The 18,127-nt window shown below is 33.9% G+C and overlaps 1 protein-coding gene across 1 annotated transcript; it reads left to right on the forward strand.

Annotated features, from left to right (window-relative positions):
* The first annotated feature begins 13,344 nt into the window (after window positions 1-13,344).
* Window positions 13,345-17,062, forward strand: LOC140962045 (transmembrane emp24 domain-containing protein p24beta3-like). The gene is made up of 4 exons (XM_073420888.1): window positions 13,345-13,727; window positions 16,072-16,258; window positions 16,367-16,474; window positions 16,728-17,062. Exons 1-4 carry the CDS (start codon window positions 13,503-13,505, stop codon window positions 16,859-16,861), a joined length of 654 nt encoding a protein of 217 aa, XP_073276989.1. The 5' UTR covers window positions 13,345-13,502; the 3' UTR covers window positions 16,862-17,062.
* Window positions 17,063-18,127: the final 1,065 nt, after the last annotated feature.

The following is an 18,127-nucleotide window of genomic DNA, read 5'->3' on the forward strand; positions in this document are numbered from 1 at the left end:
ATACAAATACAAAAAATTAATATAACTGACGAAGATGCTCACTTCGCACTGCGAAATGCTTTAATTGATCATTTGTGGACAACATTAGTCATAATTTAAATATATTAAATAAAATATAATAATTAATATATGTAAAATAAAAAGAATATTTCGGAAATATTCTTTTTGGTGTAAGATTTGAAGTAAATGAGTTGGAGATGGATGTTGTATTTGGTGTAGAAATCGCACTATTTTAGTTTAAATTTTGCACCAAAATAGATTTTGTGGTTGGAGATGATCTAAACGAGTATTAGACAAATAATTAAGAGTTTGATTTCTCTTATGAACATCTTTTTAGACGAACTTGTCACACATGACTTGTCATATGCAGTTTATCAAGATAAAGTGATTTACATGCTAGTTCGAATATTTACTCAATACACATCGAAGATTAACGATTGTGGTTTATACGTCATAATTTTTTTTCTACATGTATATAAACAAAAATAAATTTACAATCCACTTTGATTATTTTAAATAAATGTGTAAAATTCTACTTTATTCCATTTGATAAAGCATGTTATGAAAGCCTAGTGGTGGTAAATATATAGTTCTTGTATAGTAATATATTTTCTTACTGTATTACATGTTTAAAAAAAAGAAAAATCTACCTTGTATTATACTATTATTTATTATATTTATTGGTGTGACACGTGTTTTCCAATTTATTTTCTAGATTGTCCTCTAAATTGTATTATATTATGACTCTCTTTAAATTTATAGTTATGTAATTATTTCTATTTTGACATATATTAAATTAATTTAAAAAAATTACGCAAGTTAACAACACATATTTATTATGTATATATGCATGAGATCAAGTGTAGATTTTAAAATTTGGTGTCATAGTATATTTTTTAGGTGGATAAAATTATCTTGTTTCATAATCATATAAAATGTTTATTATTAAAAAAAATTTATAGATACAAAATTATCTCAATCTTATTCAAATTTAACTACAAAAAAATTAGTACGGTGTTATCAAAATTTTAATAACAAAACACTATTATTAACAAATATTATTATAAAACATAATAAATTTAAAAAATAGCTAAAATTATAATATTTAACTCAATAGTCTAAATAATTATTAAAACTCAAGAGAAATATCATCTCTAGGAATTTAAATTTTGATACAATCTCCAGATTCTTTACACAAATATTAATAAGCACCAAAATAGTTTAATTAAGTGTGAGCATGTACACATTTGAGGTTGTAATAGGTTTCTTGTGACACTGGTTAACTAGGGATGGCAATGGGACGGGGCGGGGGCGGGTTTGTCATCCCCATCCCCGTCCCCTAATTATTTCCCCGCTCCCATCCCCGCACCCATCCCCGGATCTATCTAATCGGGGAATCCCCGTCCCCGAACCCGCGGGGATAAAATCCCCGTCCCCGTCCCCGAACCCGTTTGAAATACCCGAATTTTTAAAATAATATATATATATATTACTGTATTTATATATACATATATATTACTGTATATATNTGGTCAACTATGTTTATGTTTACTATAATAAGTAATAATTTTAATATAAAAAATAATTTTTTTTTTATGAATGACCTTACAAACTTAATTTTTGATATCGTGTCAAATATAATTTTGTTTTGCTTGAATGGAGTTTTTTGAATTTCACAAATAACTTTATTTTGCGACAATTTGAAATCTATCACATCGATTCACGAACAAGCTGAGAATGGAAGGCATTAATTTTGTTTAAACTATTTTTCATTTCAAATTGTTTGATCCAAAATTTATTTAATGGGGGAGGTATTTATTCAAACTTACTTCAATAAATTCAGACATTTTTGTGTAATTTCTTAAATACTTCAATTTTTTTGCTCATTTGATTTTAAATTTTAATAAAATATTTATAAATTTAATATTATAATTTAAGTTTTTTGTCTTGGAAAGTGCTAACTTGATTTAATGCACGACATGGATTACATGGCGAATAATCCAACAAAAATAATGCTATATGTACAACATAAATATCTTATAACGATATTTACAACAATTATATCGTGAGATTTTGTTATTATTTCGTGATATTTTGTATTGAATTTATCGTGAGATTTTGATAAATGGAATTTTTGTATTGAATTTTTTGTGTTCTAAGAATTATTATATGAATTTGGTTGTACATATAGCATTACTCATCCAATAAATATTAGATTACGACACAAGTCATTAATAGTTAATTGTATAAATTTATTTATTTATTTAATAAATCTCACATAATTTGTTTCTAAATTATTTCTCTCTCTCATTTAATTTTCATTGATAATTTATTTAAATTCGATCTCGTATATTACCTTATGCATTTATTTTAATGCATTCATGTTAGAACCAAGTTTAAAGTCTAGAATTTAGAAAGGTGGATAAACTTTTGAAACTCTTTTAAAAAAAGGTGTGCTTGATATGGTTCTCAAACAAGACTCATCGTTAGCTAACGTTAAAAAGTCATTTTATTGACCAGACAGATGCGGTCGGTCCACTATGAAAAAATTTCCAATGTATGGAAAAAATATGGCTATATTTTGAGAAAAATATAATCAAGTGACTAGACTTTTAACAATGCGAACTGAAAAGTTATAAGTGAGGAAAAATAAATAATACAAGATTTTATGAAAGTTGGAAAACATAATCCTTCTATGTCTCTCATTCTTCCACTTAAAAAAAATATACTAAAAAACTTTGGTTTTACAACAACTTGTACAAACTCATTTCAATTTAAGACTTGTCTCCTGCCTAAATTAAAAATTCTAGTACAACTCAAAGAAAATAAAACAGTTGAAAAATATGTGAATGCTCATCTGACCAGTTACTGATTCGCACCCGCGGGTCAAAGAATACATCGGGTCAAAGAATACATCACCCTCGTCTTCATTGTACGAAGAAAGCTCGTCCTACTTGAGTCGGCTAGTCCCGTCCCGAGGGCCAGATATCACCGTAATGCTCGATTAACGACCTTGATCCCATCGTCCATCGGTCTGCCCTCAAAAAGAATTCAACGGTTCAACAACGATCATCATTTAGCCATCAAATAATGATTTGAGAAGTCATGGCTGATCCTTGATAATCTGTAAATACATGAAAGCGAGGTATAGTGAGCGGTTTGAGAATGTATCAAGTATGAGTGCTCATGATTTTGAAAAATAGAGAACACTAATGCTTCTGTGAGAACCTGGAGCTGCAAATGAATGAACACACTCTCATTTTATAGTCTCTCATGACACCAATGTTAAAATCCTTGCAACGTTCAACTTTTACGTTTTCTTATTCAAAAACAACTTTGTTTACGTCCTTACTTGATTCGTTGTACAATGCATTAAATGACTGTTGGAACCTTCCAAATATGGAAAGAAACGTATCTAAAAAGTTTGATACTATGAGAGAGTAAACCGCAATAATTGTCTGTCTTATTGGAAGACACTATGATCTTCCGATACTCTTGTTTCTTGTTCTTAATTGGTCAAAATGATCTTCTAATATAAACAAATTGGTAGTTAGAATTGTTTTGAACTTTGTGAAGTCCTGCTCGAATACCAACTGCACTAAATCTAACAGAGATCCATTTGGGCTATAAGAATGCCCGGTTTGATACTCAAATAATCCAGCTCGAACAATCTGGCTAGTCATATCATCCGGTTTGTAAGAATATTTCTATTACCATAAGTCTTGGTGATTGAAAAATAATAATATCGAGTTGTTTCATGATTGAACCGCTTATCGATTGTAATTTCAGGTTTTAAGACAACTGGATCAACTCAAACTGTTTAGACAGAGCATCAAAAATTTTTTCCGTGTATTATCTGAATTCTAGCTGCAAGTGATCATTTTTCATCAGATCAAATCAAATCTTAAATGCAGTACACGAGTTTAAACTGTTAAACTCCAACTGCACTGCGATCGGTCAGATATCAGAAATTCAAAAATGATACTACAAGTCAAGACGTTCAACAACGGTCATATATAGAATGATTACACAGTATCATACCAACTCACAAATGAAGTTGCATATGTAGTGCCCAAAATCAGTACACGTAAATTCCATGCATTTAGTTAATGGTTAAAATCATTTATTTAAAATTTAAAAGTTATTTAATGATGCATTATTTTTTTTCAAATTGCATTATTTTAAATTATTTATGTTTATGTGATGCACGTTAAAATATTTTCTCGAGTTTCATGTTTCAGGCGATGATTCGAGGCGAGATCGAGGAAAAGACCGGTGACGATTCTTGGCAAAAATTTTAATGCGGTATTTTATTTTAAGTTGAGAATGGGACGTTTTAAATAATTTATTTAATTTCAGCATTTTAAAGCCTAATGATTTATGTGGTGATTTAGAAATTTAAAACATTTAGAATTTATCCATGTAGTGTTTTAAATTTTAATTTGGGATGTGTAGTAAATTATAGGGGGTTAATATTTCAATTAGTATTTTAATTAACACTTAATTAGTCAATTAAGCACTAATTTACCCCTAATTACCTACACAACTCACGCCACACACACCCACTACACGTTTTACACACACCCATTCACGTTTACACACACACACAATTTCATTCCACCTTCACTTTCATTTTTTTTAAAGAAAAACCTAAGGTTCTTCTACCTTTCAGCAGCCGCCCCTTCCTCTGAAATTCCAGCAAGGTTTTGTTGTGTTTTTTTCAAAGAAAATAGTGCCACGTTCGTCCCGGATCAAGCCTCGCTCCGTTTCCGCGTCGATATCCTCGTTTTGGTACTTTTAATTATCAAAAGGCACATATATTCTGTTTCTTTCTGCGTCGATCATGTCATAGTATGCGTTGCTTCGTATTTTGTATGAAAATCATGTGAATGTTGTGTAGAAGTTTGAGCAATTATGTTTAGATCATTTTTTAAACCATTTTTGGATCTAAAATCACGTTTTTGCTGTCTTTTTAAATACTGCGATTTTTAGGTCGTGATTTTGAGAAAACTTTTAACAAAAAAATCGTAGAACTTTTTGATACCTTCGATTTGATATAAAATTTGAAAATTTTGGATAAAAATTGAGTGAGTTATGATGTTTTTCGTGGGACTGCTTAAACTGCGACTTTTATGTAAATTGTGTTGTTGAAGTTATTTGTTGCAGGCTTCGTTGGGAATCGACGGGCGATCGTTGCTGCGTTTAAGTAAGTCAAGATCAATGTTGGGATTATTGTTGATGTCTCTTTTCGTGTCGTTAAGCACAAGGTTGAACTAAGAGTCGTAGGAAGAAAAGTGGTGTCGAAACCTCGGGTTGTGTCGTTTGTTATTATTTGTCGTGTTTGGTGGCAATTGTAATATCTTGTATGGGTTGGAGTCATTACCTTAGTGTCCTAGGAGGGGTCTCGGGGTATCGATTCTCAGCCCTTATGGTTTAGTAAGAAGAGGGAAACGTCATGTTAAGTTTTCGCGTAGACTTCGGTTTTTCCGAGATTACACGGACCCCCTACACGGACCAGAGCATGGGGTCCGTGCCTTTGTTACATTCGGAGTGTCAATTTCCAGTAGGTACACAGAGGTGTACACGGACCTGGACACGGGGTCCGTGTCTTTGCTTTCTTCGGAGTCTCTTTTTCCAGTATCTACACGGACCCCTACACGGACCAGGGCACAGGGTCCGTGCCTTCCCTTTTATGCACAACTCATTTTACAGTATCTACACGGACCCAGAGCCGGACCTGGGCACGGGGTCCGTGTACTACTTTTTTTAATTTAGGTTGAATACATTGAGGTTCGATGTCTTAGTTTAATGCAATGTTTTAACAAGGCCGAGTCACGGGAATTTTAAAGCGTACTAGGGAAATGAATGAGCTTGGGTTTGAGCATGATTACTACGTCTAAGCTATTAAAGTTAAGTGTTTGAACTCACGTTAGTATGTTGCAGCAGCGGCCCCAAACGAGATCCAACGAATCCCTCAACGCCAAGAACGTATGTTGACGTGCAAAAGAAAATATTTCAAGTTTTTGAGGTATGCTAAATGTTTTGTGACCAAATTATGTATGAGATTAGAAATCGGTAAAGCATGACCAGGGACCAATCCACCCCGTTAAAGCATGAACGGGTTTAGATCAGGATTGGAAAGCGTTAAAGCATGAACGGGGACAAATCCACCCGTTAAAGCATGAACGGGGATCTCATGTATGTGGCAGTGGATCTTCCCTGTCAGCCCAGTACTGTGGTTTGTCTGATCAGGCATTTATTATGTATGAGTCACTTGCTTTGAAACATGCCTCTACGCAAAATGATGAAGTTATGTACGTTCAAGTATGCAAGCATGTTTTAAGAAAAGTTTTATGTTGATGGCACGTCTATGTATGTATATACGTATGTTCAAGTTTTGTTATGCAAGTTCAAGTTTCATGTATGTACTCCTTATTTTAAAGTTGCATGTGGTTTTATTACGTATTTTTCGTTACTTCCAGCTTATGCGTGTTGAGTTTTTAGACTCACTAGACTTGATCGATGCAGGAGAGGATGATTTCGAGGAGACTAGGGGTGGTGACCAAGGAGCAGGCTTGGACTGAGTGGGAGGCTAAACCCGAGGACCGCCATGTTTTGAAGTTTTCATGCAATGCTTAAAATACTTTAATTTGATGTTCTGGTTAGGATGTTTTGAACAAGCGTTTATCTTAGCAAAATTTTTATTGGTGATCTTTTACTTCAAATAGTTTGATTGAACAACGAGTGGTTAACCGAATTGATGGTTCATTTTTGTATTTAAGAAAATTTTAAATTTTTCCGCAAATTTTAAATAGTTAAAACGTACGGTACGTTACAACATATTTCGTCTAGGAACTATAAGCTTTTTTAGAAATTAGGAGCTTAAAGTCACAAAGCAAAATGAAATTTAAACAAGCATTTTATGATACGTATGAAAACTGAAAGTGACATGTCCATTATGTCGAGTAACAATATAGATGATCTTTGAAAAGAAAATCCGACTATTAGAGTTTTTCAACTATAAATATGCAGATTTCAAAGTAAAGAATGACCATTGAACCGAACAATTACATGACTTCACACATTTTTCAATCTACAGTACTTCAAAGATCTTCGATCACACTTAAGGCTTTCATATTTCAATCTGCTCAGCTTAAGCACATGCCTATCAGGTTACATCAGATCTTCAAAGATCACTTTATGCTACCCCAACCAACTCAAGCTGTTCAATCTGACCGTTGGATTATATTATGTTTTCTGGTGAACCAAGGGTTCTTAAACATCCATAACTTTTTGAGGTATATATTAAAAGTTTCAACTTAGGCGGTGATAAGTCTTAGTTGAATTTGGTTGTTACAAAGAATTGTATATATATAAGGATGGCAATGGGCCGGGACGGGGGCGGGTTTTCCATTCTCATCCCCATCTCCGAATTTCAAACCCACCCCCATCCCCGCCCCATCCCTGCTTTTTCGGGTTCGGGGATCAACTTCCCATCCACGTTTCAAAAATATTAATATGACAAGACGATGACGGATTCGGAGATTTTCTCAAACCAAAACTTATTATTATCTATTATTATTAGAGATAATATCAATATTAATAAAATCCCCAAACCCGAAACTTTGGGGATCAACTTCCCATCCCCGTTTTAAAAATATTAATATGACAAGACGATGACGGATTCAGAGATTTTCTCAAACCAAAACTTATTATTATCTATTATTATTAGAGATAATATCAATATTAAAAAAAAATATCAATATTAATAATAATAATATTATTAATATTTTAAAAAATGATATTATTATTATATTATTAATACTATTATTTTATTATTGATATTATTTTCGGGGGCGTGTTCGGGGATTTCGGGGATGGGGATAGTAATCCCATACCCGCCCCGAACTACATCGGGGATTTAAAAAAATCCCCAAACCCGAACACGAACCCAAAAAAATCGGGGATCTCCATCCCCGTTTCGGGTTTTCCCCGCGGGGCCCCAAACTCATGGGAAAAGTTGACATCCCTATATATGTAAAAGTCTTTTAATGGAATCCTTCTTTATTGGAAGAAGGGGTGACATATGAGTATTTATCTCTGAACACTCATAAAATATTAGTCTCTTTACATTACACACATTTTACTATCTATTCATATCTAACCGTTTCTTTTAAACTAACAATTGCATTATATATATTTTATCACTAGTTAAGCTGGACCGTTTTCGCACTTATTCATTTTCTTTGTGGTCTAGCTAAGCTAGTGATTCACGGATATCTCTTAACAACTTAAAAACTATTAAGATTAACTATAAATTTAAAGAGAGTTTAATCACACTCTCTAAATTTTAATCTGATCTCAACACATTTGAACACTTATATTATCCGATTTTGAGAAATTCGTTTCTAGAAAGCAATGGAGCCAGGCTTCTTGATCTAGCTCAAAACCTATAAATACATAAAATTGTGGTTGTATTTTATAACAATTAGTCAATTTTTGTTATTATCAAAATTAAGGAACTTCAATCTCACAATTTATAATACCAATTACTTTTTTTTTAAGCCATATCAAACAACTACCAATTACTTAAATGTAAACTTTATTATAATTAACGTGAGATGGATTATAATGCTAAAAGATATAAAAATTAACAAAATAAATTTTGAAAGAAAACTAAAAAAGGGTATGATGTTTAGTTTTACTTGGACATCGGCCGATGGTAAAGGTAAGATTAATCATCATTGTATTATTATGCATTTAACTTATATTTTAAAATAATTAGAATAAAAAAAAACTATGATATTTTTATCTTTATCTTTAAATTTATCTGAAAATTTCATTTCATCTTTACAATAATATGGCAAGGGCCAAATGAACGTATAAATTTTAAACGTTGACATCTATTCTCACATGACGGATTCCAATAGAAAATCATGGATTTCACATATATTGATAAAAATTCATCCTAAAGTGCTGCAATCTTGAAACAACGTCTTGAGAGTAGCATCTTATTACCTAAACAAAAATACAATATTAAGAAATATTGTGTGACTTAGATTCGATAATATATCAATACGATATTTGTTGGAAAAGTCATCTAGTCAAAGAATGACAACATATACAACGCATTAAATGCATTAAAGTTGGGGCAGACTTCTTTGAATGTAAAGTAGAGAATTCGAACATGTTATTTGCTTCTCAAGGGAACGCGTTTCTGAAAACTCGTTCCACAGTGATAAAGGAGCTGACAGCACATACAATGCATTAAAGTTGGGGCATACTTCTTTGAATGTAAAGTAGAGAATTCGAACATGTTATTTGCTTCCGAAGGGAACGCGTTTCTGAAAACTCGTTCCACAGTGATAAATAGAGCTTAATCCTCTCATTGTTATATATCTCTTTTTCGAGTTTTCTCTCATCTTTGCATTTAAATGCTTAGTTCTATAATATTTGTGAGGTGTTTTGTTCTCCTATATTAAGAGAGTGTGTGTTCTCTTTGAAAACACAGTGAGTGGTTGTACACTGTAAAATATTATAATGGAATTCTTTTCATCTTACCCGTGGTTTTTACCTTAATAATTTTTAGAGGTTTTTCACGTATATATCGGTGTCCGATTTATTCTTTATTTTCATATTAGTATCTCAAATTTACGGGAATGAGACCAACAATATTTGTCTAGAAATCTTGGTTTAGTCCTTCTCTATTTATTTCTTTTATATTCAATGAAATCTCCACTTCTTCATTGGTTTTTTCGAATAAAATAAAAACTTTCCAAAATGTAAAATACGTAAACACACACCTACTTTTTTTAAAAAAATATAATCATTCCAAAATTATTTCTAAAATTATTGAATCGAATTTAATAAATTTTTCTATTGAAAAATTGGAAGCCTGGACAGTCTTAGTCAGATATTTCAGAAATCCACGTAAATCCGAAATTAAATAGGAAAGGACTAAGCTAGAATGATTTGCGTATCCATAGGGGTCTTCCCTTTACTTCTGACACTGCCCTCTAAATTCTAGACTAATGAAAGCATGATTAGGCACTGATTTATGTCAGCAAAACCTAAATAATTATGCAACAATTATTGCCCTCATGTGTGGTTCTTCCACAAAACTATAATTTTATTCCAAAAACGACAACTTAATCATTGCCATCTTTTTTAAAAAAATTACTACACATCAGACTCGTAGTAGATTTTATTTATTTATCTCAGGGTCGTAATGATTTGTCCCAAAATGGATTTTTTTGATAGAGCTATTAAAATGAGTTAGATTTATCGAGATAAATAATTCAACGGTTTTTCAATTTATCAAAATGATGGATTGCAGATTCCGTTAATTTGTTTTGACTATATTGTTCTTCGTACTTCATCTTGCTTTTTGGCGAGCACATCAAACAAGCTAATAAACACATATGCTTGGGCTATATGGTTAGATGCGATCTAATAAATTTCGAAAAATCATATTTAAAAAAGAACTGCATATTTTCATAACCAAAAACTTAATTTAACATTTAAAAACTCAAGTGCATAAAATCCTTAAATCTTCAATTAACAAAAAGCCTACGTCGACCATTAACATGATCAACCTTAACTTCAAAATAAAGCATGAAAATCTCTAATTAAATCATTAACAAAATCTTAAAACTTTAAATATCAATCTAATGCGGAAAATAAATGTCCCTTGACCTCATCCTCACATGCAACATTCAAACCTAGTAATCTAATGACCCATGACGTTCTAAACAGAAGTAACAAATATTAAATATACAAGCACATGGATTAAAAATCATACTTTTATTCAAAATAAGATAACATAAATTTGTAAGAATAATTTAATCATAGATCGTCAAATCGTAAAATGAAAATACGATCGTTGGACTCTCTCTGAGGCCTTCTCCCGTAAACGGACTCCTTCTAGAGCCTTTTCCCTCATGATATTCCCAAAAATTATATCATCTTTTGTCACAGTCAATTCAGAACCTTCAAAATATATTTTCTTTTCAATCATGAAATATCGTGTCTTTCCACATTCGAAAAATAGCATTTTAACAGTAAAAATTGCACAGTTTTATTATAATTCATAAAATCTCATATTTTCATCATAAACGTTTTAAAATATCATTTAGCATGCGTTATGATTCTTTGGGACACTGCCAGACCTTTCTACTACCCGGGACGTAAAATGACCATTTTACCCTTGGACTCTAAAATTCTCGATTTTGACTTTTTCTTGCTTTTGTTTACTCGAGATTTTCCCAAATAATTTATTTAAGCTTAAATTTGACTTCTAATCCTTTTGATTTAATTCCTTAATTACTAAACCGTACAACATTTTAATCCCAAATTAATCTCAACTTTAATATTTTCTTTCCAAAATTTAAACATAAACTTTTTATATCTAAACTACCATCGCGAACCATGAATCGACTCTCGTGGACCATGGTTCAAACCGCTGTCTTCACCAAGCCATGTTCGAACCCTAAGCTCTCTAGGACCCACGGCCTCACCCTAATCACGAGCCACCACCGAGCCACCCTTGACCAGACCTATCCCTAGCCCTCCTGGACCCTCTTCGAACCCTCCTGGACCAGCACACCCAACCCTAGCCCATGCACGATCAAATCACCAGCTGCGCAAGTTTTATCCTACTATCATCGAGCCATCATGTACCAAGTCGCACTAGCCCGAGCCTTGGCCCTAACCCCAGGCCATCCTCCCTAGACCCTACTGGACTAGCCTAGACCACCCCAACCAAGCTATGAACCGTTCCCTCCAAAATCGCACCTATGCGTGCATGGGAAGAGTCGTTGTGGTGAAGGACTCTTTCCTACCAGCTGTTCTTGAGTCCTAGCCATGCAAGGACTCTTCCCAACTCTGAACCACGTCCAGCACATGCCCTTGACAAAGCTTCGGCCCAGTCGCACACAGCCATGCACCAAGCCGTAGCCTTCCTCCCACAAGAAGCCCTATAAACCTTATGTCAAGCTCGGTTCCAGCATGTATTTAGTCCCCTAACGACTCTTTTCCTGTCCCTTAAACATCTTCTATTAGCAGCATGTCTTTAGAAATCATAACATTTTTCCAACAAGCGTAAAATCATCAAAATTTTGAAAATATTTGTTCTATCATTAAACCGTTCATGCTTCAATATTTTTCATGCAAAAATAATTAAAACAAGCATAATATGATTTGAATGATGTGTCAAAGGAATTTAGAAACGTGTATGTGCGTTTTAGTATGCTCGAATATATGGTAGTTGGCGTGGGGCGCGAAGAAGGATTAACGGGCGACAAAGAATCCTTGTTTTCTCCTCCTCAAGGTTTCGAATTTTTGTGTGTTGTGTGTGTGTGATTTCGGATGAATGTGTTTAGAAAAACCCTAGGATTTCTATTTTATAGATTTAAAATTTGCATGTTAATGGGCTTAGGTTTTGGGCCTTTGTTTTTAGGAGCAATTGGGCCTACTAAGCTTAGGTAAATTAGGCCCAATAACACTTATTTAATTGAAAAATAAAAGTTTATAAAAATTAGTTTTCAAAAATAATAATTTTGATCTTTTAAAATTCTCTCGTTTGCCCAAAATCGACTTCCCGGATAAAAGCAATAAAATAATTTGAACTCTACCATTTTTAGAAAAATTTAATCGTATTTAATCATATTAATAAACCTTGAAAATATTTATTTTATCTTGGTCGTCCCCGTTCTTCTTTCCCAGCCTATTATTGAATATTCGGGTAAGATCTATATTTTTCATAAAATCATGCAATTAGACCTTTAATCATATAGTATCCATCATGTAAGCATTTAAAATCAATTAAATAAAGCGAGTAAGTAATTTAAATCGTTTGCATGCATATGATTTACGTGAGTTGATTTTTTGGACGTTATAGTTATATATATCATGAATACCAGATAACATTTTATATTATATAGCAAGGAAAACAACAATTTTAATTTTTGGTATCGATTCGAAATTTTAATCTAATAACTTGTATTATTTTTTAAAATTTTAATCTTTTTCATCGGATTGTTGACATGACTTTGTATCCGATGTCATTTCAACATTCTGATAAAAAAAGACCATATTTAAAAAATGTAAGTTAATTGACTAATTATGAATTGATGATAAAAAAACCAATAATAAAAAATATTATAATTACATGAACAAAAATATTAGTTGTTATCATATGTGAGGTCGTGAGACGGATTAACGCGATATATAAAATTAAAAATAATATTTTTGATCAAAATTTTTTTTTTTTATAATTTCGTTTCAAAATTCACTTGCGAGATGATCAAATGAGTTATGTGAATAATTAATATTGTAGATGTTTAAAAATTAGATTACTTGGGGGTTGCTTAGGCTGACTATTTCTCGACTCTCCCAACTGAATTCTCTTTGAAAAAAATCCAAAATCCCAAAAGATTTCCTTTAGCTTCACCATCACGCAAAAGAATCTGAGTTGTGGCTCCGAAAATTTGAAATTTTGACTGATGGAGAGGGGAGGAGGAATCAGATGTCGTGGGGTAGCGTGCGCCGTGCTGACCTTGCTGCTATTGGGCCCGGCGAGCCGTGTATCGGGCCTCTCGATAACCGTAAACAACCTCGAGTGCCTGTATGAATACGTATTCAATGAGGGCGATTCAGTTTCAGGGAGTTTCGTTGTTGTAGATCATGATATCTTCTGGAGCTCTGACCATCCCGGCATTGACTTCACTGTAATACACTTTTCTTATCTTTATTGATTGATTTTGTGGGTTTTATCTGTTCTTTATGGGTTTTCGATTGATCTGTGTTTATTGAATTGGTTGTTTTTTATTTAATTTTTGGAGTCATGTCAGGATTTAGTAGTTGCGGATTCGATTTGGTAGTTTTCAGCTGTTTTTATGGGTCTAATGATTTAGTTATAATTTGAGATTAAGCTTGTGTTTAAGAAATCAGAAATGTGAAATGAAATTGTGTTTTTCAACTTTAAATTCTCCCTTCCAATATGTCAGTTTCTGATAGATTTTTATGAGTGAAATTAGTAAATTAGTCGTCGATTGAGCAAGATAGACGCCAGCTATTTAGCAGTTTAATCAAGCTTTTAATTCCAACAACAAAATTAATACTATATAATAATAATAGAGAATAGGAGGAGGAATGAGAAATAGAAAAGGGAAAGGAAGAAGATGAGACGTGAAAATGATTCTGGTATTCTCCTTGTTTTCAAAAAATAATATGAACCCGTAAACATAGCCATCTCAATGACTGATTAAACGTCAGGCTTCTACAATCTAAGCGGTAATTGACACACACTTCAAATTTCCTGCTTTCTTGTGTTCGATCATCACTTGGGACATAATCTTTCGTATATAGTTGAGCCCTGCGAGTTCTAGTATTTTTCCATTTACCAGTTTGCTGACTTGCTTCAGTAATTTTTTGTGTTTATCTGGTGTAATTGAGATTTTACCACTTGTACTTTGACACTCGAGTGTTCTTCGAGAAAGTTCAGTAGTCATATATTCCTCAGATTGGGCATATCAAGTTTCAGCCTGCTCTCTGACAACTTCTTGGACCATAGTTTGTTTTTCGATAAGCAAATCTAGCGCAGTCTCAGTTTCTCTGTTGAGTTTGCGATGAGATGGAATGATTCATCCATTTTTTTGTGATATTTTTGGAGGAAGGGATAGATAAATTGTGGAGTTTGCTCATGCTATTCTGGAATGAGGTTAGAAAATAGAAACCAATCAAGAATTGAAGTTGAAATTACGAATAAAAGATATGGGTTGCGTCTGGTTCGTGTTATTTGGTTGTGTAGAGATGAACTTACAAATAGATTTCTTTATCTTGTTCTGGTGTGCATGACAATTAGAATATCTTAAACTACACTTTTCACTTCCTTTGATATTTTAGTTTCCTGTGTTGCACAGCTCGAATGTCAGCATACATGAAAACGGGGAATTTTTTTTCTACTAATAAAAAACACCTCACCATTTAAGGAAATTTTTCTCATTCATTCATAGTGCTAGAATTATGCTCCTTTGTCCACTCGTGAGCATACCTGTTGTTGATTCAGAATATGATCTAGCTCCGTTGAGCAAAAATAAGACGACATGCATGTTTATCAAAAAGAAAGAATAAAAGAAAGAAAGACATGGATTATATCTTTGCTTAAAGGAGCTGGATCAAGGCTTGGTACAGACAATTTGGCTGGTTCATTCAAGGGATCGTTCTTCTACCCCAACGCACCGAAAATGAAACATTTTGAGCTCATTTGCTTCGAGAAATGAGATTTAATTAGCTACAATTAGAGTTGTAAACAAACCGAATCGAGAAGAAAATTTTAAGGTTTGAATTCGACTCAAATTAGATATATTTGAGCTCGAGCTCAATTCGAAGCTCGAATAGTTTTAAGTTTTTTTGGCTAAAATTCAGCTTGAAATGGAACTAAAGTTCGTGTTCAGCTCGAAAAGATTCAAATATATCTATGAGCTATTCAAACATTTGTTTGAAACTTGGAAAGGATCGAAATATATTTGTTTACTTTGTAATATAGTATTATATTAATATTAATAAATATTATGGTTGCAAGCAGCTCACGAACTATTAAACAAAAATAATTTAGGTTTTATTTTGGTTCAAAAAAAAGTTCGAACATGTTCTAGTCCGAATCCAATTCGATAATTTCGAATGTGAATAATTTTTTTTTTTAGTCGGATCGATTCGTTTACAACCTTAGTTACGATGTTATAATGATTCATCCAGTTCTGAATAAATCTACTCCTGTAATATGTGAATATTTTCATTTCAAACTAAGGTTTAAAGATTAGATAGAAATAATATATTGCGAAAACTGGCACAGTTTTTAAAAATTTGGAATAAAATTGACGACCTGGCTGGGGTTCGGTCTGTATATCGGTGTCGGTTTTACGAATTGGTTGTTCTTTTGCGGCTTTGTTTGCTTCTCTAAATATTATCTGTGCCCTTGGAAGTTTTAACAAAAATACACCATGTATCTATCTAATGTCGATGAAATATTTTGATCTGAATTGTTCAAGTTTATTTCTTCTCTATACACAGATCACATCTCCAGCTGGCGATGTTATTGACACATTGAAAGGAGCATCGGACGGAAAATTTGATTTCCATGCTCCCAAAAGTGGGATGTACAAATTCTGTTTCCATAATCGTCATTCTACAACAGAATCAGTCTCTTTCTACATTCATGTTGGCCATATTCCATCAGAACACGACCTCGCCAAGGATGGTCCGTTCATATACCATGTTTCCTATTTTATGGTTGATCCATATAATTAAATAGTGATGATTACTTGACGGGCTGGTTAGTTACGTTGCTAGTCCACTTCATTTGCAGAACATTTAGATCCCATCAATGTAAAAATCGCGAAACTGAGGGAGGCTATGGAATCAATCACGGCCGAGCAGATGTACTTCAAAGCACGTGAAGCCCGTCATCGTCACAGTAAGTCCTTTCTTTACTGTCTTTCGGGTAAATTATCGTAACGTTTCATCCGAAATATGAAATTATGACCACCTACCCCACCTTTGTGTAAATTTACATCGACCCCTATAGCAGAACAAACATAAAGGTTAAGCATCATCGATGTTTCTGTGCATGTGAAGTTCTCTACTTGAGGAGATTGTACTTCATCATGCCATTTGATATGAACCATCGACGAGGTAAAAATCCCGCTAATCCTGGATTTCTCTTGCAGCAAATGAAAGCACAAGAAGGCGGGTCATATTTTATACAGTGGGAGAATATCTTCTGTTGGCTCTTGTAAGCACACTCCAAGTTGCGTATATACGGCGTTTGTTCAGCAAATCAGTCTCGTATAACCGTGTTTGATGAGATCCCTCTGAATCGATAGGGTAAGATTTGTGTTTCGCTGTGTAAGAACATCACATATAGAGTCAACTTCTTTAAGATAAATGTATCCATAGCAAGAATAGCTCATCTTTCAGTTGTACGGAGTAGAATTCATACATTCTTGATACATCAGTAATGTATTATTTCCTTCTGAATTTAAAGTCAGCTGGTTATTTCAAACTTCACCACCCGAAAGTACGGAGATCTTACATAATTTGTGGGCCTGATATCGGAATGAAGGATGGATTGCCTAGTGGTTATGTATATATGCATACCCCATGAAGCATATCAACTGCCAAGATTGTTTCATTCTATCTAAAGTAAGACCAAAGCTTACATACAAGCGATTTAACCAATCTCTAGCTATGTAAGATCATATGCACTTCTTCATAAATTTTTATTCTAGCTATTTACTACAATTCCGCTGCCCTTTCGTTCGCTTGAATTAAGCACAATATCGGGAATGTAAACGTAAAAATTCTAACAAATGGTTTAATGTTCGTCGGCTACACCTTTGATTAGTCATGAAATACGCCACAAGGTAAACGTTGTATGGAAGAATGATTTAGACCGATGTTTTTTTTAACTCGGTTGCGAATTATAAAAACAATTACCGATCCCAACGGATGGTTTGAACTTTGAATTCTGTAATAAAACCCATGAAAATTTCTACATATTTGAACTTTATTAGCCTAGCACTACAGTTACACCGATCTAGTAAAAAACAAGGCCATTTGAGCCCATAATCGGCGGCGGAATATCGGGATAATTCGGGTTCGGCTGTCCAGGCCCAGGCGGCATAGGAGGAACCACGTCCGGCCCGTGTGGCGGGATCACCTCCGGTTCCCCGGGTGGAGACGGGAACGGCACCTCCGGTATTCCTGGCGGAGACGGCATCGGCGGCCGTGGAGCGTCCGGTATCGGTGGAGACGGGTTCGGTAGACCGGGAAATTCTGGGCCTGGGTTGGGCCCAGGCGAAAGTGGCGGTGGATCAGCCGGGTTTTCTGATGGAATCGGATCAAAGTCCGGTTCTCCTGGCGTACGTGGCACCTCAGGTATACCGCTAGGCTCTGGCACAGGTGGCGGCGTGGTGATCTCTGGCGGGGACTTCCCGGGTACAGAATTCGGGTCGTAGGCGGCTAAACGGGTTGAAAAAGGTGCGAATACTCGGGTATCGTATCGGGTGTTGGCTAATTTCTTCATTGGAATCTTGGTGGAGATGTCTTTCGTCAAGAAATTGAAAGA

Source organism: Primulina huaijiensis, chromosome 16 (assembly GCF_012295235.1).
Source record: "Primulina huaijiensis isolate GDHJ02 chromosome 16, ASM1229523v2, whole genome shotgun sequence".
Classification (NCBI taxonomy): domain Eukaryota; kingdom Viridiplantae; phylum Streptophyta; class Magnoliopsida; order Lamiales; family Gesneriaceae; genus Primulina; species Primulina huaijiensis.